This window comes from Micrasema longulum, unplaced genomic scaffold (genome assembly GCF_059751315.1).
Source record: "Micrasema longulum isolate JH-2025_06_02 unplaced genomic scaffold, ASM5975131v1 h1tg000732l, whole genome shotgun sequence".
NCBI lineage: Eukaryota > Metazoa > Arthropoda > Insecta > Trichoptera > Brachycentridae > Micrasema > Micrasema longulum.
Window position 1 is genome coordinate 726,152 of NW_028277927.1, and position 26,366 is coordinate 752,517.

Consider the following 26,366-nt stretch of genomic DNA (forward strand, 5'->3'; position numbering starts at 1 on the left):
AGCTTTGTTACAGCATATAAGTAATTTACATATCCTGAAGGATCCTTGATATAAAACATGTTTCCGTGGGAATTATATCAGTCGATAAGTGGGCCTTTGCTTTTATTAAGCAACATCCGTATTTTACAAGTTAAACCGGTTTTAATCGATGTTTAAAATGTAGTTTATTTATTGAAGAACGCAATAGTCTCTGATAAAAAATAGCTGGTTTAAGTACACCGAGCCCTTGAAACATTTCCATATAAATAGAAAATGCAATTAATTCCTACAATAAATTCTGTTTAACACTAATAATCTATTAACGCTACCTATTACCATAAACTTCCTTCATTAAATAAAAAAAACTATAACTCTTCATTAACAAGCGGAAGTAGAATAAAATAAGACAACACGCAGCATGCTTAAATTCTATTAACAAGATTCGTACATCAAGCCTTGGAAATTTTCTCATAAGAAAAAAAATGGTATTATTTTTATTTGATGTAATGTTCCCTTCATGGTCGTCATGAAATATTATTTAAAAATATGTTTTTAAACTGGGATATTTTATTGTCCCTGGACTGTTGGATATACAGATCTGGTGGCTTCCAAAAATAATTTCGAGGCTTTTAAAAAGTTTTGTAATCATTTCGGCGAATTTATCATGTCCAATCAATTTAATCCCAGTCAGTGAAGAATTCACTTCCCTCTTTTCTCAATCCAATGAAGTACATATTATGTACTTCTGGATTACTTTCTTTTATCACAAAGATGCTAAGGCTAGCAGATTTTAGAGAGCTTCTTCGGGCAGCTTTTCTCGTTTGACAACGAGCAAATTTTCTGTGTATGTGGGCACCGCCAAGTAGACTTATGTCCTCAGATGCAGTGTGCGGTATGTGGTGGGCAAGCTGTCCCTGGACACATTGGTAAACTTTCTAAAAATTATATCTCCAATTTTTGATAAAACGCTTTTTATGTTCCCAATAAGCATTAATTATTTAATAAAAAAAAAACATTTTTACTGATACGTAAATGTATAACGAAGGAATACCGAAAATCTCAGCCCATCATTTAGTATATTTATGGCAATATTAAAGTTATTAGATGCAATCTGTACTAGCTACACATCACCGGGAAGGGAGAGTTAATCAAGAACATGAACATCCATGTTCAAAATCACTATTCAAAAGTATACCTGTGTTTTGGCGGGGGTCTCTGGCCGCGGCCGAGAGGGGGGCGAATCCGTTGCCCCCCGCGGGCCCGAAGACCCCCGCGCTGTAAAAGTCACCAAACTGGGCGAAAGCCACTGAGAACACCATGCACAACACTAACGCCACCTGAAAACACAAGAGAAATTCGACTTAAAAAACAAATCAAGATAATGATTGTAATTAATACTTTAGAATTTGTATTTGAGATAGTCAAATGAATGACTGCATACACTAAAAAATGCCGTGAATATTTAAGAAACATAACATTTCACTCCTTACTTTTAGCGCTGCAGAACAGCGTTTATATTTTGGTATTTAACCTAATGTGTGTTGTTGCGATAATATAGGGAAGGCAGATGTCATTACAATTACTATGACTTGGTAATTATTACAACTAGGTAATTACTACAGCTTGGTTACTTCAGAATTAGGATTTTTTAGCTTGCCACTTAAACACATGCTTGTATCCTCAACCGTAAATGCTGCAAATAGACAAGTTGTGCATTTAAATCATCATAATATTATTTAAATGCACCACGACTCGTTTATTTGAAGAATCTATGGAGGAAGATTCAAAAAAATGTTTTTAGTGGTTAACTCAGAAATCGTGATTTTGCAATTACCTATTTGTAGTCATTACCCCACAATATCAAATGAATTACTTTTAGATCCCTTTGACGTACATGTTACATGTTTATATTTTCGCCAAATAAAACATAAATTTAAATATGAGTTTTGTCTTATATTCGTTTAAATACGATTGATTTTCTGTTATAGGTTTATACATACACATATATATATCATCATCATCTTCATGCATGTATTATTTATTATATTATTATTTGTCCTAATTCAATGCAATTCTAGTGATATATAAATCATGTCTTTGAATAAGAATAAACAAAATATCAAATTTAGTAGAGATATTTATTATATTTTTTAAAGAACTCAACAGGCGCAATATGAAGGGACATGTTTTTATCAAAATATTAGAAAATTATCCAATGGAATATAATATGTGTTTTACAATTCACCTATCATCAATTGTGGTGGCTATATTACTTAAAATAATAATTTTATTATCGTGTTGTGTTTACTAAAAGTTTTACCGTTATAACATGAAAATCGGCTAAAATAATAGTAATATCTAAATTATCATAATCAAAGTGTATTTCAATATCAATTTATTGAGCGTAAGACCTTTGTTGATCTAAATGTCAGATACATTTAACAAATGATGTATATTGGTAAAGCATTAGTGAATTATTCGTGTTTTCCAGTTATTGTAACGCAATATTTTGTATTATTATTTATTTGTGTGTCAAACTAACTTGAGAAACGCAAACGCGTCGTGTCATACGCGCTCTCAAATATTTCACAATGATTTACTTTGGAAGACAATGAAATTACAAAATATAAAATGGTTATCCACGTCCATTTCGAACTGAGGGCTTTCGGTTTAAACATTTTCACGACCGTGGTCTGGACATATCAAGGTCTGCTAATACACGCTTCACTATGGAATGATAAATTTAATCACTAATGTAGCAACATCCCATTGTTTGCTGTATTTTGGGTTAATGACTGCCGGTTTTATACACTTTTATTGCATTCCTCGGCTTATGTTACTATCGGTTATCACTTTAAACCTTTAAGTACACACATACTATGTTTTACAGGTTTTCTGTTACATATTACGTGGCGCAACGAGAAGCCTAATCAAATTTATTATTTCGTTCTGAGGTTTTATTATAACATGATCAACCTAAATCGTAATACCCTTTTTAATAAAAATGTTATAATTTAATAAAATGAAATGTGCTACAAAAATAAAGTTTACAACAAAGCCCGAGCAATTTTAATATTTAAATCGATATCTAATTATAATTGATTATATAATGCAATTATTTTTAATCCATTTTCAGATAAATGAGAGTTAATTTTCTATTAAAACGCCGAATAGGATGTGAACTTTAGGACTAGAAAGACACATACTTTTATTTCAAATTATAAAATTCAATAGTACATGCTTTATTGTTAACGCAAATAAGATAGTACACCTGTCGACATTGATTAAGTATAAATTTAATAAGCTATTGTATAATATTTATTTATAAATGTAAATCTGATACTGAGAATAAACGAAAAAGAACAAAAACGTCATTCAACGTCAATCACTTTTGTATGAGAACTTTTCAACGACATAACTTTTTGTCTTATCGTGATTCTTGTTACAACATAATTTAGAAGTAATAATTGAAAAACGTGGCTTCAATCCAACCGCAATCAAGATATGTTTAAAATTTAAATTAATTACTTTTCATTTGTATCAATTTAACTTTATCATCATTTGATAGCTTAATCATACTGTTTTCTACAAGAGTATATGAACCATTACTTGTAAGATTTTTAATTGGTGTAGCGATAGTGATTTGAATACACTTTTGAAATCAGTTCAAACTCATAAATCCATAATAACTATACGCCGCCTATCAGAACCTGAGGAATTTATAACGTTGCTTAATAGTTAAAGTAATAACAAGAAAGGATACGGGTTTGATTTCGCCTGTCACCCGCAGTTTAAATTCTTTGTTTAATCTCGCAACAATGAATGACTATCATTGGCTCATTAGCGATGGATACATTGCAGAAATATTGGAAGCATTATGTATATATACATTAACTTGATCAAATTGGTTTATATTTTCATATACCAATAGCCTGAAAACCAAACGTATACAGTTTAAATTAAATAAATATGACAGTAAAAAAAAAATTTTTTACGCCTGACCAATTAAAGTGATAATTTAATCCAATAAAGCGACCATAAACTAATTGCTTTTCTAGTATACAAAGTTTGTTTTTTATATTTACTTACATATTTATGTTAGTTTTTAATATGTACGGTGATTTTTAGTTTTACTGGTAATGACTTAGGATTTGGGGATATAGGTATTATTTAGGTGTTCATGGTATATTTATTATTCACTTTTAAATCTGGAAGTAGAGCACACATGGGCATGTGTGCTTTAAAAAAAATAATAAAATTATTATTATTTTTATATCATATTATAAAATACATTATTTACTGCCTTAGAACGGGAAAGCCATCCCTAGTTAGGCAATTTAGATGACTTACCAGCAAAAATTAAAAATAATAAAAAATAATAATAAAATATTAATCTATTGTATAAATAATTCAGTATAAATTGCTGTAATAAATATGTGAAAAAAAAAGAATAAAAATACAAAAAAAAAACAATTTTAATTCTTAAAAGACTTTCAATGTGAATTTTGAAATATGTCTAGAAAATAATACAAGTGATGCTACTAGAAACTAACAAATTGAATAAAGTGTCACTTTTCTTATAAATAGTGTTATAAATATTAGTAATACATATTCTTATATATCAAATTATATTTCAATCTCGTGGTGAAGGGGAGCGCATTAGCGTACCCTTTATAGGGTCTTTGGTACTATTTCCGATATAATAATCGTTAAATATTGATTGAAAACTGTGTTTTCCTCTTCATCTTGCTTTCAATGTAATGATCGGGATACGCTGCAATGCACAACGCATCCAGTGCGAATAGAGATAGTTATATATGTTTATGATGAAAACAACATAAATAAAATTTGTGAAATTCATTACTTTTATCAAACATGGCTTCAAGCAAATATATTTATAAAAAAAAACATTTACTAATGTTGCTTTTCGAAATGGAAATTCAAAGTTAATTCTGCGTCAACTTCATTTTAAAACATAATTTATCTCGCTGGCCGATCACACCGTTAATATTAGATTCGCCAATATTTTTCCAATTCGTTATTTTGGATGTGTACAAATTGACAAATTAGTGGTGATGTGTTAAAAATGACATGATCATTTGGACGGTTTTTGACGTTAATGTTAAACCATGCTATAATATTTTTTAAAGTAGGTTAATATAACAAAGTTCGTTTCACAGAATAACGCAAAATTATTGCGTGTTTCTGGGTTAATTAATGCAAATCGAGAATTCTGCAAACAATTATTTCAACATTATCACCTATTTGTTTGTGTTATGTAAGTTAATACAAATATTTTATATTACAAGTAACAAATTAACTATACTTGTCGCAGCCATTAATTGTTTTAAATGTCATCAAATTGTAATTATGAATAATAGAAGTCAACTAAAATAAATGTTTACGTTTCATTATATCAAAAATCAGTAATAACAAATTACAACAGAGATGGAGAACATTTAAGAGAAGGAAAAAGGGAAGTCCAGGCATTTACAGGGCTTATGACCTGTCATTGGCGGGTCTTTTGTCTACAAACATTTAGACAATCTTAAAATATGGCAATCGTTACAAATTTAACGACCTACAATAGAATTTTGAAAGTTTTAAAAGTAAAGTAAACTAAAGTAACAACAGAGATGGAGATATAAAATTTCCTAAATAGCAACAGCACACTAATGGCAAACCTCGTGTCGGGAGGTTAAATTTTTAAAATGATTTATAAGTTATTAAAATTAATGTCTTTTTTTCTGTGGCCTATGGGATTTTCTTTAAAACAATGCAGTATTTAATCACACTCCTTTCGCTGATTAGGTACATTACATCTAATCTTGGTTTGACCTTCATGTACCTGAATGTCACAGTCGCTAGACCATAAAGCTTGGGAAATATTTGAGGTTACATTCCACACTGACCCTTGTTTGCAAATTATGACACACCTGGCTGATACACAAAAATAATTAACATAAGGGAGTCTAAATATAAACATAGTTTCATTAAATACTTTCAACCTGATATAATGACTGAAATATGCGCTCAGGCTCCTAAAGGCTAACTGGATTACAATCTATGGTTTTACGTTCTACAATTAATTTGAGTGGAAAGCCTTATAGAATCAAACGTATTACTTTTTATATGGTAGATTTTAGCTTAAAACTTAGACTGTCAAACCTTATATTGAAATCTATTAATATTTTTAACCACTTATGTTTTAAAGTTTCTTGCTAATTGAATGTCTTTTTTAAAATATTACTATATTTTTATTCGTATTTTATTTTATTATTTGTTGATGCTTAAATATTATCTATGTGTCCAGGTGGATGAAAAATACAGTTCTGTGTGTGGAATAGAACCAGAACTCAGGACAAGTGTTTTCGACTCGTTGGCTGCTCTTAAGTAAGAATCCTAAATAAGAAAACAGAGTAAAGATAAGTCCATTTAGCTGTGGTTGGTGCATTCACCTACCATTCTTGATACCTGGGTTTGATTCCTGGCAGGGCTAACGTGAAACATTTATTTCAAGGGTTGTTAAGTATACAATATTCCATTGTTTTGGACTGACGCCGAAGCATAAGACTGATCAGTAATCACCTAACCATTATGTAATTGTTAAAATGAGAATGATGTCAGAGTCCCCCCTTCTTTATTTACATAGATTGACATGTCACTATCTGAATATTTGAGTTTTTCTTTTCACTTTCTTTTTTTCTTCTTTTTTTTTACATTTTTTTTTTTGCACCACAACAGGCCAGGAGACCTAATTACAGTGGTGAATTACATCACAGAGCACCCAAGCTTGAGAAAAATCACATTTTTAATTTTTGTGTTCTCACCGGGAATCGAACCCGGAACCTTCCGTGCGTGAGTCAAGCGTCTTGACCACTACACCACGGAGGCCGCCGATTCTTATACCCCCTTCCTCCTCTCTTTATTGTAAAGTGTAGATTTTTAGTTTCTTTATGTTTTGAATTTTGTATAAAATTATATGATTCTAGAAGAATATCGTCGCTTAAGCGGCAACATGACCGATCTCATGTTTTTACCAGACTGAGATAAGTATGAAAAAAGCTTCATAGTCTTCTGAATCGACCTGCATACTCAATTTTGACAAACTCTTACTAGAAACGCCACAAATCGACTCATATTAACATGACATAACAAAATGTTCTAGACAACTTGACATATATCTTATTCAGTGTTTTCTTTCCTGTAAAGTGCAAAAAAATTAGATAGATCATGTTGCCGCTTAAGTGACAATATGTACATATACTTCTTATTTTTCCAAACTTAATGGTTTGGGTATATGGGAAGAAATTGCCTTAAGGCAATACGCTCGCCTTTATATTTAATTAAAATGTTTATATTTACAAAGTGCAAAATTAATAAATAAATTATGATCACGACGTATTTATTTCAATTTAAAACGATTTTTTAAACACTTCATAGATATATTATTTAATGATAAACATTTTACTCACTATACAACGGTCTTATTTTAAAAGCAAATTCAACAATTTATTATAAATGGCTATTTGTGGATAATATACGATAAAATAAGTGGTAGGAGCTTAATAATGTGTGAGATAACTTTGTTTCAGAAATCATCATACAACATAAATTTAAGTGTGTTATTTTATTCCTTATTGCTTCAGTTGTTTATAACTTCATCTCTTTAGCGATTACATAACAGTGAAGATAAATTGGCAAGAAATCAGATATCGCAAATCAGATTGCCATTTTACATGTTCCATATAAAGACACTGGAAGTCTGCCATATTATGAAATACATTATTGCTTCTCTTCTAGTTAAAATTACAACATTAAGCATATTAAATTTATATGGAACCGTGATCAAAATATACAAAGAATCCATATAAAACCCCATAGTAAAAAGATTTGGAAAGTCATAAACTAATTAAACTTAATACGGAATTTTCTAACAAGTCGGGACATAAAAAAATATAATTGTGCTCTATGACAAAACTGTGTATTTTATGCATTAAATAAATAAATAAATAAAATTCTATTGGTTCCTAAACAAAATATCAAAATTACAGATAAATATATAATATATCTCCACACTCTCATATTTTAAAACGTTTTACACCTCTTTTTAATGATCTTACAATTACGATAAAACACCTTAACGCTTTGAAGCACAGTGGTATAAAAAACGTACCTCCCACATATCTCATATATTTTTTTATACTAGAACCGTGATAAATATTAATTACATCATTGATTGTCATTGTCAAGAATCACAAGTCTTTGACGGATTTAAAGAGTTGTTTACTTTCATACTGGCGGTAGTTTCACTGACGGTAGTTTACTTTCATCTTTCATAATAGGGGTAGTAAAATTTATACTACCTGGATAAGTTTTTTTTCTTTATTAATTGAAAAAAAAATTCAATAATATAATTTATTATTTTTTATTAAAATAAAAGGCTGTGCCACCAAGAGTTGAAATTTTACTCTGGTACTAATTGTCGACCATGATTTCAATAAATTGTTGATAAACTTTAAGATAACAAAGCCAAAAAAAATCCCAATAATCGAATTAAATCAATGTCAATTCAAATTTTTAAAAACATATTTCAGCTCATAATGGTGCATAGGGCACTGCATTGGTTCTCCAACCGCAGCGTATTTTCTTCACTTTTGTTACATGAAGATAAGATGAATAACCTTACATAGTCCAGGGACTATGAAATGTTGTTCGTCAAAGCCCTTTTTTAAATAAATATTTCATGTTTATTGTGTCGGAAAATGAACCTGATACTACTTGTAAATTAGGCAAACACGCTGACCAAGAGTCGGACAGATAGGTTATATTTACATAATGTAACGCCATTTTTTAAATGGACATATTTTGTATGCGTAGATTTTATGATTTCCGCATTAGTATTTCATAATTAATCAATTTAATTAAATCTGCAAAGGAATCCGGAAACACAGTTTTAAAATCAGTAGGTAGTCAATAATATCAATTCGTGACCATGGTGTTTACTGTATAAAGTAATCAGTAGAGGCTTATCACAATATTGAATTAATTTGATTAGTATATCTTACACGTGTGTTTATACAGAGTTGTCATACGATAGGCAAAAAAGCCAAATAATGCTACATACATCTATATCCCGCATGTGTCGGGAATATAATATTATACTGCCAAAACAATAAAATTGACATTTTTAATAATACTCTCGCAGCTTTTGCGAATAACCTCTTAGGGATGAATCTTATTTAATAAGTACAAGCATACAACTTATTTTTTATTGCATTGTATCCCGTAGATTTTTTTAAAAACTTTTAAAAATGTGTATTACATCTTAATACATAAATCTATTTTGTGTAATTCTGTAATTGAAGATATATATGCATGTAAAATTGTATCGACGAATGTTTTCAAATTGTTTGTTTTCTAGTATGTATATTTGTTGAATTACCTAATAAAATAAAATAAAATAAATAAAAAAAGCCGTTTTTTTATTGACTGTTTTTTTTAAAAGCTGTAATTATAATTATAATTGTTACGAAAATGTCAGTTCTTTTTACGGGTACGACGACCGTATAACAGTGACATACGAATAGCTTTCTCAATTGCAAGTCTTCTGTCTTATAACATGTGTGTTGTGTCGTTGTGTGTACTTCCTATTTAATCAAATTAAGCGTTTAATTTATTTATTCATGTTTTTCTGTTAAACAGAATTAAAATCGAATTTCCTTGTTTGCGTATAATATTAATCCTTTGGCCGGGCAAATAAAGATTATAATTCAGAATGCGAAAAATAAGTATGTAGAACCCTGGTGGAGCTTTTTTAGCTGGATGAGTACTCTCAGGTAAAAATCCTAAAAAATGAAATCAAGTGGAGACAAGTTGAGCTCGTTATATAGTGAGGCACAATCGCCTTTTATTCTTGAGGTCAAGTCCAAGCAGGGTGGATGTGAAATATTGGTTTCAAAGGTGGTTATATAGTGCAATATTTTAATGTTCCTGGACTGACACTTGAAGTGAAAAGCTAATCACCTTTCCTTCCATGTGACAAAAATAAACTGGATACGCTTCGATTAGAGTGTCAATGCAATGCTCTATGCACCACTAGTAGCAGCTAGAGAAATGATGATGATATGATAATGGTACATGCATTAATTTTATGCATTTAAATATGTTCTATATGGCACGTGCCTTAGTAAAAGTTTTCATGGTTACCGCAGGTGCAATAACTCGGGAAGTCTACGTACAAATACGTGTTCATACATATGTCTCATTCCAGAGCAAATCCGTAGCCTCTGGCGAGCAAACATGTTTTCAGTATGCGAGAACAAGTTCTTTTCGTTGGCAATGACATTAACATACTGAATGGACGTATAAAAACGTGAGCCCCCATCTGACGACACAACCGTGACTAGGGGAAATCTAAACATCGATTTTGTTTATTGACATGCAGCTTGAATTAAAGACACACTTTTGTTACTGTTCCTGAAATGACTAGCTGGATTTTCAATTTGATTATCAGATTACCACGTGATATGGCTTCAAAAACAAAAAAAGAGGTACTAAACTTTCAAATGCGAGAAGCATCAATTTATATCGTCTTTTTGATCAATTTTAATACAAAGTTGCTCTAAATACTTTATATTTTTACAAATTTAGTTGATGCATAAAGCCTGACGGTTATAATTAGGGGGTTGATTCCCTGATATGGCTAGACACAGAGAATATACGGAGAAAGCAACGGGAAACCACTTTGGTTATCTTTTCCCAGGAATCACTATTCAGTACGTACAAATTTAGATCTAAATCACTCCCATGGGATGAAATCCAGCCTTTCTGCAAACATTTAAACATACTCAAAACATTGTGGACTTATTTTTATTTAAATTTTTACTACCTCATGTTCCATCTGTTATTTTGTTTGTAAAGACACTTCAATCAATGAAGAAGAGGTGTTAATTTGATGTTTTAGATACCAATTTTCTTAAAAGGGTATAAATATTAAAAATAAAATTCAATTCGAGACATTATTTAGATTTTTTCAGTTGAGAATACATATATTATGCTAGGTAACCTAAGTATCTGTTACGTTAAATAAATTTTAAAAACTATTTTGTTTTTAACCACTTAATTTTTTTTCTACGGATTGGTTTCAAAGCTACAAAAGCTTCTTTATCAAGGTATATTATACCTTGATAATAAATCTTATACCTTGATAAAGAAGCTTGCGTAGCATTAAAACGGGTCCGTAGAAGAAAAAAAGTGGTCAGAAACAAATTAGTTTATTTATCGTGGTGTTATGGTCAGCGCGTTTGCCTACCAAGTAAGAGGTCTCGGGTTCGATTACCGACATGGTTGATATGAAATACTTATTGAAAAGGGTATTTCATACCAAAATATTTCGTAGTCCCTGGACTGGTACCTAAAGCGTAAGACTGGTCATCTTATCTAAATGTAACAAAAAAAAAAACAAAATACGCTGCGAGTTGTGTACCAATGCAGTGGCCTATGCACCGTTAGGTGCGGAAAGGGAATGATGATGTTATATACAACCTCAGCCAATTACAACTGCTAAATGAGGAAATATATGCATACAAGAAACTGAACAAAAAGAACATAAAATTGTGTAGCAAGGGCAAACAACGGCAATAAAATAATGATATACAATACTGAACCAAGTGTTTCATTTTAAATATGTTCAAAATGTTTTTCCACAAAGTAAATGCTGAAAAATAAATAACATAATTTTTTATGCATTATGTTTTTACTTTTTAAGTGCAAATCAAATAGAATTCTCTTTTATAATTGAGTCACAACGTATATAATGTAATATAACTTTCATTTAGTTTAGTATGAAACTAAACAGGTGTGAACTTTTTTTAATTAACTCCAAAAGAGGCGTGTTACCCAGCCAAGGTCTTTTATTATTGCCGTTCTTTGCTATTATGTAACTTTTCATCCGATAGTAATTAATACAACTATATTAGTTGTATTTCCTTGATTAATAAATCAAGCTCCTATTTCTTTCTCATTTACAAGAAAAAAACGCGTCGTACTTAAAATGCCGTTTAAATATTTTGTGATTAATTACTCAAATTAGTTACATCGCGTAAAAACATATTAAATAACCCTCTTATTTTTTTTAATAACCAAATCTAATTTTTTTTAAATCCGTATATGAACTTTTTCACACCGAATTGAGGAAACGTTTTTTTAATAAATTAATAAATTTTAACAGACTTTCTTTATAGAAAATCTTTCTCAATTTTGAATAAAATTTATTTGAATGAACATAAGAGATAGCAATGTTACAAGCGCTTTATTAAATTTTATAAGAAAGATCACGATAATACGGAATACAAGAAGAACGACAGGGACACTACTCGCTAGGCTGAGCTTGAGTGAGAGAGAAAACTAAACTGAGTGAGCCCGATACAGTATTATATCACTTGTAAGAAAAAGAAGACATAAGTCGCGTGATATTTTTTGTATGCACTGAGCATCCTGTGGTTTTGTCCCCCTCCCCCTCTATAAGATTACCGAATGGAGCTTCTCGCTACTATTCGTGGGCCTGTTATAGGTCCTGTCAGATACACAGATCTGGTGGCTTCCAAAAAGAATTTCAAGTGAAGAAGTGAAAAATTCACTTCCCTATTTTCTCAATCCAACGAAGTGCATATTATGTACTTCTGGATTACCTTATTTCAGCACAAATATGCTAAGGCTATTAGATTACGTCATTTACCATTCAGGAACTCTTTTGGCTAAAACAAACAACTGCTTTTTCTCCCGTTAAGGGAATGAATATCTGTAATGACAATATCTATCATGACCTGCTAAAATTTATTTTAAGAATTCGTATTGTCATAAATAAAATAAAAGTTAACTTAAAAATACTTGTTTTTACTTTTAGAAGAAAAAAACATCATATACCGATTTTACTATCAACTTTGACAAGACTTGTGGAGTTAGGCGTCTGTTAACTATTAGAATACGATTTGAATACATTATTGGTATATTGCGCATAGCAACACTTGATCACAAAAACAATAAATCAATAAACAATTGCAATCTGCAAAGTGTGCCTAACGAAAAGATTGATTGTTGGGTAATTATTTCGCATGATTATATAAGAACCGGTAATGATACCTTCGTTTTTTTCAACTGTTAACATTATGTAACTTTTGATTGATAGCTCAAAGTCAATGATTTAAACAGCAAGGTGGAATAAATACTATTATTTTTTTAAATAAGCCCGGTATAAAAACATTAGAATAATTTAATATAAAAAACTTTTAAGGTCAATATGTTCGTACGGTTTGAATATTTATTAGTAAAGTGTCAAATGTCTCGTGCAAAATATAAATGTTTTGACAAGGTTTTGAGAACGTCCAAATCTTAGTATTAAAAAAATAAAAGGGTTGGTGTCTCGTAAAATCGCAATAAAATGTTTTTTGCGTAAACATTTTTTGAAATTTTCAAATTATTGACAACGACTTTCAAAAACTTTGATATGTATAATTTACTGTATGATATTATTGCTGCATTTATTATAATTCGTAGGTACATTAAAAAAATGGTTTAATAATAATTTATCCCATGGTTATAGTCTTCTCCAAGCGGATATATCTAATATATCTGAATGAGGAAGGCGAAACAAACTTAGGTTTAATGTTTCCAAGTATTCGGTCACGTCCTTCACTAGGGCCCAAAAAACTCTTTTTTTTTTCGCTAAAAAATGAATGACCAGAATCTGATACGAACATCGAATGTTAAGGATCGGGGCGTAAGATTTGTAAGCACTCTGACATTTCATGAACACATAGAGACAATCACTGGTAATGCGTTGAAGATGTTAGGATTTGTTCTGCGTACTGCCAGGGTTTTCGAATATACCCGCGTACTGAGAACTCTTCACAACTCCTTGGTGCGAAGTAGACTCGAGAGTGGCTCGATGATTTGGGGGCCACATAAACTGAAGTACTCTCTTATGATAGAGAAAATCCAAAATAAATTTCTGAGATATCTCTACATGAGAGAGTGCGGGTTTTATCCTTGGCTCTACCCGACCGAGTTTCTCCAGAGTATGCTTGGCTACAAAAGTTTAGAGACTAGAAGGAATGTGTATTTGACTACACATTTTTATCGATTGTTGCGCGGTACGATCGATAATTCTGAGATTATAATGAGCATTGGTTTGTATGTTCCTGATAATTACCTAAGACAGCGTCAGCATAGATTGTTTCATATTCCGATATTCAGGACCAAGAGACTCATGTCAAAGTAGTAGGAAAATCCTGCTCCGGAAAACCCCTTTGGATACATGGAACAGATCAACATCCAGAGCGATGTTATTCAGCATAGCGGTAGCCCTTCCAACGGGCATAACCATCGGCAGGTTTGTCCTGTATATCGGAATATGGATCAATCTGTGCTGACGCTGTCTTAGGTAATTGATTAGGAGCATACAAACCGATGCTTATCATATTCTCAGAATTATCGATCACACCGCGCAACAATCGATAAAGTGTGTAGTCAAGTACACATTCCTGATAGTCTCCAAACTTAGTGTCCCTGGAGACTTTTAACATAACTTGTACAATATTGGGTGACACCGGCGCCGGCGGTGGCTAATAGAGACGGTAAATAAAGGTGGCAAAGAAGTTTTCTATTTTTACACAAAAGTTACACACTTGGTATGAAATTAAATAAGTCACTCTAGTTTTAATACTTGTCAAACAGGAATAAGGTTAGGTTACAGTTCAGTTTATCAAATAAAAGCAGACTATGGAGAAGTTTTTACAAAATGACTAATCCGAGATGTGGAGATTAATCCGTTTCGTGGTGTACCGGTTAGGGCATTTCCCGACAAGCTCAGCATGAAATATTTGTTTGACAGGTGGTTTTTAACTGCACTATACAGACACCGAAAGTGTTAAACCCATCTCACACATATCGTCCAAATTCACAGGGCACGGTAAACATAGGGTGGATTGATAAAATCTTTAAATGTCCAGACTTCTATTTTGAATATTTCGCAGATGCTCTAACCAGTAGACCATGAGGTTATCTGAAGATAGTCAAGGAGTTTTTTTTTAATAAAAAATAATTTAATAAGTATCAATTTTTTTTTTTAAATTTTAAAAAAGTTCAAACTTAAGTGTTCCATTTTTTTTATTTATTTTTTTAAAAATTGATATTTATTAAATTATTTTTTATTAAAAAAAAAACTCCGTGACCATCTTCAGATAACCTCATGGTCTACTGGTTACAGCATCTGCGAGATATTCAATATAGAAGTCTAGGCATTTAAAGATTTTATTTTAAAATGGAAGTTTTTATACAAAAGGTGTTTAAGGGCCGGAAGACCCAATTACAGCAGTGCACAGAATACCCAGGCTTGAGTTAAATCACTTTTTTTAATGATTTCACCTGGAATCGAACCTGAAATCCTCCGTGCGTCAAACAAGTATCTTAGCCGTTACACCACGGGAGCCGCGAATTAATTAAATTAGAGATTTTTTCAATTGTGACAAGTACATAATTTTACTTTTTTTTTAATCAAATTATTTTTAATGAGTTTATGCTAACTCATGTCAAAACCCATTCAGGGTTACATTTCAATGGTAAGACAGCCTTCTTTGTGAGAACAGAAATCTAATTGCAGAGAACAATAAGATTATGCCTAATAACGTTAACTATCCTCTCGTACAAATCATCAGCTATATGTTCCGTAACGAAAAGCATCAGAAGTAAACGATAATGATGAATGGTTACTGTAATAAGTCAACCTTCAACAAGCGAGAGTGTAGCACGTCATGCCTGTGCTTGTCATAACGTAATACAAGAACGTACTGATTTACTTGTGTGTAACAAAAACTGGACCAAATTTAAGCAAGAAAATGTGGAAGCACGTATCATTATTTGCACGCGCTGTAGAGATGTAGTGCCTTGTCCACCAAAACCATGACGAAATTAAAAACTCAACATGTACAAGAGAATATATAAAAATTCTTTAACGTCGATGTAAAATCACATCTTTCGTTTAAAAATACAGTGTTTATTTTAGAAAACAGGTAAAAATATTTTTCTTCTTACTTCTTATGAACCAACTCAACCTAAATGGTAAACTAACACTTTTTTTTGTAAATAATGATTAACCGTTTATAGGCTACTAATTTCAATTTGTTTTATTTATTAGCGCTGTAGGTTCTATGAAATAATGAACTTATTTCAATGCAATACACGGATATATTTGAAATATGTCCAAATATTCGGATTTCACCCCTTAAAGACTCCGTTAAGATTGATATATATTACAGCAGAAAGTGGAAAAATTTCGAAAAAATAACACAAGCGTTTACAAAGTTTATCTTTAGCTGCTATAAGTAATCACTTTACACGCTTAAACATTAATATGAATGAGATTCATCTGGCTAAAATCAACAGATTGAAGAAATATGGATGTTCAAACATAGTTCATTCATGTTCCATGTCGACATATTTCACGACAGTGGGCCTTCCCTTAGGAAAGCACTTTCTAACATTTAATTTTTCTTTTTACATTTTGTTATATTATTTTAATAACATAATTATCTACTGTAATTTGTGATTTATTATTGTATTTAGAATGAATTGGGTCTTTTTCTGTAATGTTCTAAATATCTGAATAAATAAATGAAATGAAATGAAATGAAATGAAATAAAATGAAATAGGCAAAATGTTGACTGTTGCACATGTGTAAAGTGGTCATTCATACCAGCCAATGAAAGGTCATGAGTTTGGTAAACATTTTTGCAGTTGAAGAGATTTTTATAATATCAATTATTTAGAATACAATGTTGTGTTTAGAAACAATTAAATTTATTATGAAATATTTCTTATTTACGTGGTATTATATTTAATGCGTAAATAATAACATTATTAGAGTTAATAGTAGGTATGCAAATACTTATTTGAATTTCCTTTTTGCACGCGTTAAATGCATTCGCAATTGAAGTCGGCAGTATTAACTACCACTAAATACATAATGTAAGTTACGTCTACGTGAAGTAATGCAACTGACGTTGCCTTGAATCGTGACGTCGTGATATAGGCCACCGTTGCAACAGAAATCACCTTAGCACAACTGCCAACAGGACAAAGAGCTTCCTAAAATCAAATTAAGCGTGCCTTACTTTCATATTTTCAGACATCAGGAAGCCCTTCCAAGTGAACGAATTCAAAATTCTTCGGCCGTTCACTATCGCGGAATTTTGCAACAATCGTTTAATAAGTTTTAATGGAAATAATTTGCAGTATCTGAGAAAAGCAGCTTAAAATATTTCACAAATTGTATTATAATTGCTCTCGGCCTGAAGCTTAATATTTGATCCAATAATACTCAGGCTTCGAACAACCATCATAGGCATAACGATTGGGAAATCGGCAATACATCAAGTCAAATTATTTTTATTCATTTGTAACTGAAAAAAATTGTAATTCAAACAAATAATTTATCAGTCGTTTCCTTTTCTATTACTTTTTTATTTTGCCTTTGTGTTGTGATCCAATGTTGCTTCGGTCCACGGTTACGTATATTATGGTATTTAATGCTGATATATATCAATTGTATGTATAATATTTTATCTAGCACCCCAAAAACAGACATACTGAATTGCATTGAGTTTGAGAGGCATTGGTCACAGATGCCAGTGAAGATTATTCTTCCTTTGATGATATTCCAATAGTTAACTTAATAGGATATTGATTTTTATTTTATTCTTTGTAATTTTCCCTTTTTAATAGTTATTCTTCTCTTTTTCACACTCGCTCCTGAGTGAAGCATGTGGACATCACCGGACGTCTCCAGGAGACCCAATCGCCAGCCAGCACTCTCGCCTCCTCCCGCGTCAATCCCTCGTCTCTTAGTTCCGCCGAAAAAAGCTAAAAAAGACTTAGATTATGTGCAATGAATCCTGTCCTGACCCTGATCAGCGTCTTTACAATAACAAAGCAGAGGATCAAGAAAGTTAGCAGCTTTAAATACTCGGGAATTCACATAACTGAGAATGGAAGCATGCACAAAGACCTCGCAACCTGCCTAGAAATGCTAGAGCAACTTTTAACATGATGCGTGTTGTCTGGAACTCTAGTATATAGTAGGTCAAATCAAAATACCGATTTTTAAACTCTTGTATGATGCCAGTACTCGTATATGGGTGCGAATTTTGGGAATTTACCAAAGCTCAAAACATCAAAATTCTGAGTTTTGAAAGTAAATGCTTGAAGGGAATATTTGGCATAATTATTATTACATCGTATATATTAACCATATAATCAGAAGTGTATTTTTAACGTGAATTTCCATTAAGAAACATTGAATGAAAATAAACATCACGTTTATATATACATATATCGCGATTAGTATCGGATATTTTGATCTTTCCACAAATATCATGATATAATCGAACCATGCTTCGGTTAACGGGTGGGTAGGTGTGTATCTTAGTAAAATCCAAGATAATCAGATTAAATTGAAAGTACGAATGACCTTCACTTGTGCATGCTTTTGTCAATCTAACGCAATCCTGAATGCAAATGGTCGCAAAGTGCGTGCATTTACAATGGTAATCTGTATTCCTTAATACAGTCACTGCGGACGATTTGCAACTGACGAATGTAAAATATTACACTCCAATGAATACTTACTTTGACTGATGTTTAAATTGTCGATGTTAATTGGTACAAAGGCAGTTTCATGCGAGGCATTACCTAACATAGAGGTAATAGTGAACATTAGAAAATGGAGTTTATGCATCTTTGTTTAGTTAAAAATGTACATTACATTCAAACGCCGGGCTGTTCGGAAATTTTATGCGTTTTTGCTTTTAATACTTTAACTTACTTAGTAATTCTAGAGTTTATTTTTAAAAACGTTTACATGATTAGATTTCAAAACACTTATAATTCAATAAAAGTAAAAAAGCTAAGTCAGTAACTCAAAAAACGCTATTTTTAAAATATTTGTTTCACTACATCAAAAGATAACAACCATTGGTTGCACAAAAAAGCACACATCAAATCAAAAATAGTAAATCTTTTTACATTCACTTCTCATTTTACCATGTTATTAATATTTAAAGAATTTAGGTTGTAATCAATAGCTGAAAAGCTGAAAGAATATAGGATGAGACGATGTGGTCACGTCATGCGTAGAAATGAGGACTATTCAGTAAGAGCACTCAACATCCCAACTGAATTTAGACGTAAGGCAGATCCCCAGCAACATGTGCCCTTATATTGAGAAGGAGTTGGCCGCACAAGATGTTCCCGTTATGACAACCCAAGACAGTCGACCCTGGCGCTTTCGTACAAGAAGGCCCTACCCTGGATGGACGGGATAGACGGGCTTGAACTTTGTAGTGAAACATTTCAACTTTTATACATCTACTTTTGCGAATGTCTCTTCATCGGGACACTTATTATTCTAACATGCAAATACTATGGTGAAGGTGAAGAATTGGTTTTTGGTCCCATGACTGGTGTCTCGGACTCACGGCTCGAGGGTTCGTGGTTCGAATCCTACTCTACCCCAACTCGATTCCCATTTTCTAGCAGTGAGTTATTTACAACTAGTTGAAAATGGCCATAAAAATTAAATATTTGGGTGAATTATATATGTAGTAGGATTTGCATATTTGTGTGATAAGTATCCTGACGACGACACGGGTACGTTTGGAAACCAGTAGACATAGAAAAGTCGATAACTTTTATTATTTGGTGGCCTCTGTGGTGTAATGGCTGAGACACTTGACTGACGCACGGAAGGTTTAGGGTTCGATACCCGGTCAGAACACAAAAAAAGTGATTTTTCGCAAGCCTGGGTGTTGTGTTGTAATTCATCACTTGTTATTGAGCCTTCTGGCGTGCTGTGGTATAAAAAAATATTCATAATTTACTAACATATATTTAATTTTACCGATTGTGTGTGGTATGTTTTATGATATTTATTTTGTCCTTTTTTTTCACTATTAAAATTTATAAATTGCTATGATTGTATAGTCGTTACAATTATATATAACTACCGATAACCATGTAAATGAATAAAGGCTACTGTGTGGCACTGAGCTGAACTGAAAAAAGACGAGTTTTTGTGTTTCAAAATACGACAAATTTTATCTTACTAATTTGTAATCAATTGAACGTCAGCATAATTGTCATTAGTTTTATTTGATTGCCTTGACAGTTGTCTGATAATATATTTCCAATTTTCTATGATTTATGTACGTCCTTAAGTGCTCGGTAGCTAGTAAATAATACACTGCACAAAATTTCAAAAATGTATCAAATGGTTAGCCACAAATTGACCTCAATAATCCAATAATGTCGTTTCCAGCAGTGGCGAGTATTGATTACGTCGTTGAGAAAATTATGAGATATTAAAATATACCTACGCCCACGCCATGTCCCCGCGAGGGACAGCCAGAGAAATATCTTACTCCAAAACTCATTTTCGTGAAAGGAAAACCAATTCAACAACCTAATATGTAATTATATTCGTAAGATAATAATATGCAGGAGTAAAATTCTAATTACTTAAGCAAATCAATAACCCTAATCTGTTAAAAAACAATTAAGTCAAGACATTTACATTTACATTGTAAATATGTGTGTATACATCTGTGAAATCTACAAAGTTTGGTACTAGATCTTTACAATTCATAGATTTCAAGGAATTTATAAAATTGCCACAAAAATTTTAAGTTCCAATTTCAAAATACATAAACAGGACGTGCGAATTGAAAAATAGTTTTTTTTAGAGGTACTTTGAATAAACAATATTAAGGTGATTCTCAACGAAAATATAAAACTTATTAATTATAGATAAGTTTATCATTTTTTACTACAAAGTTCATTTTCAATTTTTTTTTATTTTTTTTTTTTTGTACACCATTTTGCGAAAAGGACCTAAATTATATTGTAATGGTATTTGTTACAATCAATATGGTGATAAGTTTCCGCAAACCAAGTTTTGTAAAATTTCCATTAAAAATAAACGTAAAAATGGCATTTTTCAATAAAAAATAATAAAAGCGCCATCTATTAGTTTCATATTTTAATTGATTAAGATAATCTTGAACTTACGATTTTTAATATTTTACCCGTTTTTTACTTGATTATGTCATTTTAATAATCTCAAAATGATTTTTATGCGTTATCATACTTTTTTAGCCTGTATTGTACATATGTTTTGTTAATTTAAAAAACTTTTTCATTCATGTATTTTTTTAACATTTCTCTACTCTTAACTCTTAATTTTAACACTCTCATACTTATTTAGCTTGTATTATTTACATACACGTAATTTTTAAACTTTTTAATTTCATTAATTTTTATTTTATAGATTGTATTGTGTATATTATACCATTTTTAATTTCTATTTTATACTCTTTTTATGTGAAGTGTATCATAATGTCTATTTTGCTTTTGTAAATAATGCTAATGTTCAAAATATAAATACGTCTGTAAATAAATAATGTTATCTGCATGTCCCTAAATGAGTTTCTTACAAAAACTCATTGGGAATATTATATGGAATAATATTTGGTAGATTTTTTTATTTTTTTTAAATAATCAACACTATACCCTTGTCCACGCCTAATGGCTCATAGAGCACTGCGAAGGTACCTACACCACATGCGACGTATTAAGATAATTTGGTACATAAAGGTTTAGATGGAGTCTACGTTCAAGGCGCAAGGAAAAAATGCGGTGAAGTATTTTAACGCTGCCCGGTTGAGTTTTGATTAAAATTGGCGCTTCGATATTCAAGTTTATAGTATGTTTGTGATTATCAACCAGCTATTTTTTATCTAAACTTAAATTTATTTTTTTAAACTTGTAATTTACATGACTTAATAGACGTTTATGTTGTAATCAACAGAGGTGGAGAACATTTTCAAGAACGGAATAAAGATGCTTAGACATTTACAAGTTGATGATCTGTCTAAAATTACGTGATGTAAAAATCTGAATTAATATAAACTTGGCTCCTATTGTACAAGTCGACACTTATGCATTCTCCACGAAAAAATTTAATTCATTTTCATCATAATTAAAATATTTATTCTTTGCTTTTTCAAGGGCCAAAGAAGTGTATTTATAGCGCATCATTGTGGCATTATAATTATCTAATTATACTTAATTTAGATTAAGTATGTTGTAGGTATGAGTTAACTACAGACTATGCAATTTCCTATTCAGTCTCGTGACAAAGTCTAATCTGGTTCCGTTTCTATTGTTCTAGTGTAAATTAAGAGTGACACAATAACTTAGTTACTGAAAGTGAAAACTTTGACATATCTTTATTTGATCTTAGTATCACCCTTGATAGATAAATAATATAAGTTAAAAAATACCTATATTATTATTAAGTTGTTGGTTTGAACTTAATTGTCAGTCTTGTTTGGTATAAGCAATTTATTACAGTTTTAAACATGTCTGCCTAAAAACCGATTTTTCCTAGTTAGGCAGACAGCATGTATTTCAGAGAAATTTATAACATTTAAATGTTATCAAGGAAATAATATGTTGTATGTTATATATTTTTTAAATAGAGTAGATTCCAAACTTTTTAAATAAAGCAAATAAAAATAGGTTAAATAATTTGTGTTTTACTACACTCTTTAAGAATGAAATTAATAGCTTCAAATCTCATCATTTTAACACGCTTATATTTTTCCTTATTTCGGGATAAAAACATTCCGTCCACTGTTTTAATTTTTCCTCAGGCAAATTGTAAACGATTACAAAAACTGTATCTACAGGAAGTTATTTAACTAGTTAACCAATACAATGGACTGTAGACATTAGAAACAAGTTTTCAGTAATAGGTTGCGTTTCTTTTTCGTATAAACTTGGATTAATATTTGCATAATTCAGTCAATAAACTGAAAAAAATATCGCCTAACTTTAATGGCTTGAAAGGAAACGCGGTCGATTTTACTTCGTACAATCGTATTCCCGAATTTTTTCCCTGGATTATGGTACTATAGCAGTGATATTTTCACTCACTATAGATATTTACCATTGACGTGTCTTTATTGTTTTGCTTTCAAGCTAAATAGTTTTTTATGGGAGCTTGAACCATCCAAAAACCCATAAAACTGCCGTGTTTTATCTGCTGTCTTTGGATGTACGATATACAAATATGATAAAAAGTTTTGAAAAATGGAAAAGGTGAATGAAAGGAAATATTCAAGAAACAAGCAAATTGGTTCAATACTGTGTATTGTCCTAAGTAAATATTATTTTATAATATTACTTGAAAGATTTTTTTTATAAAAAATGTTTTGTCAACTAATTTACCATATAATTAACCATTTATAATAAAACCGGCTAGTTTTAACTCTCAAAAGTATGATGAAAATGCTTAAATATTTTTAGACGATTTTTCAAATAGAATACCAGTATTTTTATTTTATTTTCGGCACATGAAGAATAAAATTGTTTGTATGAAATAGAACCGGAACCATGGACGAAAATCTTTAACTCAAAAGTTACTCTCAGGTAAAAATTCTAAAAAACGAATTCCGCTTTGCAGTGAGTGGTTGGCGCTTTGGTCGCTCATGACTAAGGCCCGGGTTCGATTCCTGGTAGTGTGGATGTGAAAAAAAGGAGGTTCTACACTGCAATCTGCAATGTTTTTACTGGACACAGACTTGACTCATAAGAGTGGTCACTGTACCTTCCACACAGCAAAAATGATCGAGATGCGCCCCAATTGGATTGTCAACGCAGTGCTCTGCACAGAGGAACGATGATGAAAATAATATTTATGTAGCTAATGACTAAACAATATTAATTTTCAAATCACGTTTTAATTATTTTTTTCAATAATAATTGTACGATATTCTAATGACTAAAGATTGCAAAATTCATTTAAATTACTTATTCGTACTTTGTCAAAATTATTTCAATGATAAAACAGCTCAACGATTCAACCTCAAACTATCACGATCATTATTTATTCTAGGTCCTGTCGATACTCAGTGCAGTATCTACTTTTCATTTTACCTCTGGGTACACAAATTATTTTAATCGCTTTATTTAATCAACAGCACGATTTATGCGATACTAATGCAAAAAACCGATCACAATTCGCTCCTACCTCGATTACCGGTTTCATTTTTCAGCAGGCTACGAATTGCGTGCATGGTCGGGACTTACTCACTCAATGAACAATAGGTTGCTTTTCTTGACGTTCGTAAGTCTAAATTCCAAGCAAATATTCAGTGTATAGCATATTTTACACCGAACTTAATTATAACTGTGTTGTATAAAACTAAGCCTGCCGTATTCTAGAATAGTTCTGCCTTTGGTATTAGGACATGTTACACAGCACAAGTTGACTTCAATTATAATAAAGGTGCAATGAACATACATACATTTAGATATTTATTTATTTATTTTTATTTTTTTTTTCATATTTTTCTCTTACAAACTATAGTGAATAATAAAAATAATTTGACCTCACTGGGGTTACCCGTGCCGAGGACACTTAACAATATTTTTTTTTTTAAATGGTTTTACATTAGAGAATAAACAAAAGACTAACTTAATGAACACAGATAATTAACAAAATACTACCAGTTTTAAAAACAAGGTATATATGTGTATTTATATTGTTAATATTACAAAACACACAATGAAAATAACAAAAACCTAACATAAGCCACATACACTTATGTATGAAACACTTTAATTTAAACTGCAAAAACTGCTATTTGAACATTTTTTTGAAAAAAATATACAACTCCTACGTTTTCGACAGTCATTTTCAATTAATTAATTAAAAACTAACTTTTTTTTACTCGCATGTCCGTATCGGCATAAATATATAATACATAACTACGCGCCGCTCTTTGTTTTTAAAATCAGTTTAAAGTTTCGTTGATTTCACATTTAAAAAAAACTTGACTCGTAATTTTTGGCGATTAATTACTGGTCTCGATATAAATGTTAGTAGGTAGGAGGCTTCACAGAAATCATTAATTAAACTCGATGCGTTTCTTGTGAAAACGGAGAGTGAGTACCTACGAGAATGTGCTCGTTCATCTTAAATTATTCAAAAAATCATGTTCCCGCCTTATACGAGACATGCGTCGAGTGCTCTCAAATTAATTTCCGTTCTGATTAAATGTAATGATAAGCCCGTCTGCCTTCCAGCTGCCGGCGGCTGAGGCGTACGCGAGGCGAGACTACCACTCCGTACGAAAGTGAAATCCATACCTTGAACGCGGAGATGAATGGATACGTCCGTACTAAACAATCACCTGCTAGCGAAGAAAGTGGGAAACTGCAAGATGGACCGGTGAAACGTTCAACAATGAAGTTTGTTATCACAACTCAAAGTTCACATTACGAAATATTTGCACTATTAACCTCGATAAGAAAATGAAATCGGCTCTCGTTTTCTTAAATTAATTAACCAATTATTATCACCGAGTTTTTAAGCGCCAATAATCCGATTGAATTGATGCCGTACAAGATGAACCTGTGATTTGAGTGAGTCAACTAAATTTCATCGTTAACACTGATCACGTAAAATATGAGAGAACTTACGAATTTCATGGTGAATATTCTTCTTTCTAGTAACAAAGTGTTCTAAGCACCACTGAATCACTGCACTGTGCGTCGGTCTGTCTAGCGTCTGACCTAGTCACTAGCAACACTAGGTGTCGACCCTTTAAACACTGGTAGGAAACTGGCGGAACTGCGAGTGGTCAGCCGGAGATGTGCTGGTGCTGTGGAGCTCGGCGGGCAGCGGAGTGGCTGAGTGGAAGGAGTGGAGTCGCTAGTCTCGTGCAACACGGTGCAATGTGTGGTCGATCGATTTGTGATGCTAATCCAATTTCGGTGCTCTCAGATGTGGATGAAGCGACGAAGTAATTTTCGTGATCACGTCCGACGGTTATATAGGCATTACCTGGCTGGGGCGGCCTTCCTGAGCGAATGTACCCGGAAAGGTTCAAAGACGATTCACCGTCGCCGGAGGCTGAATTAAGCATATGTCGGCAATGGTCAAGGTCACTCGGTTCTCCTACCGTATCAGTCCACTGGCTATATCGTTCACTTTTTACTATTTTTTGCCGACTTTTCAACTTGTTATATTATAATTAATCAACATTTGTACAACGAGGTACGTATTGTATCACGTGTGAAAAAATTATAGTAGGCATTAAATTTTCTGTTTTTTAACATCTAATTTAACGTTGGTATCATAAATTATCTCCAAATTGGCATATTGGGTTATATAATATTATAGTTTGGACCATAACGTATTATTTTATTTTTAAGTTCTGAATAAATTATTTTCTAATTTATCATAGATTCTTATCTATCGAGTAAC

General features: G+C 31.7%; 1 protein-coding gene across 1 annotated transcript in view; it reads right to left on the minus strand.

The window, feature by feature from the left end:
- Window positions 1–25,717, minus strand: part of LOC148279312 (uncharacterized) — a 57,006-nt gene extending 31,289 nt beyond the window's left edge. The window contains 2 exon segments of the mRNA XM_088230141.1: window positions 1,175–1,316; window positions 25,580–25,717. Coding sequence (XP_088086267.1) covers window positions 1,175–1,316; window positions 25,580–25,588 — 151 coding nt within the window. The 5' untranslated portion in view covers window positions 25,589–25,717.
- Between the last annotated feature and the right edge of the window lie 649 nt (window positions 25,718–26,366).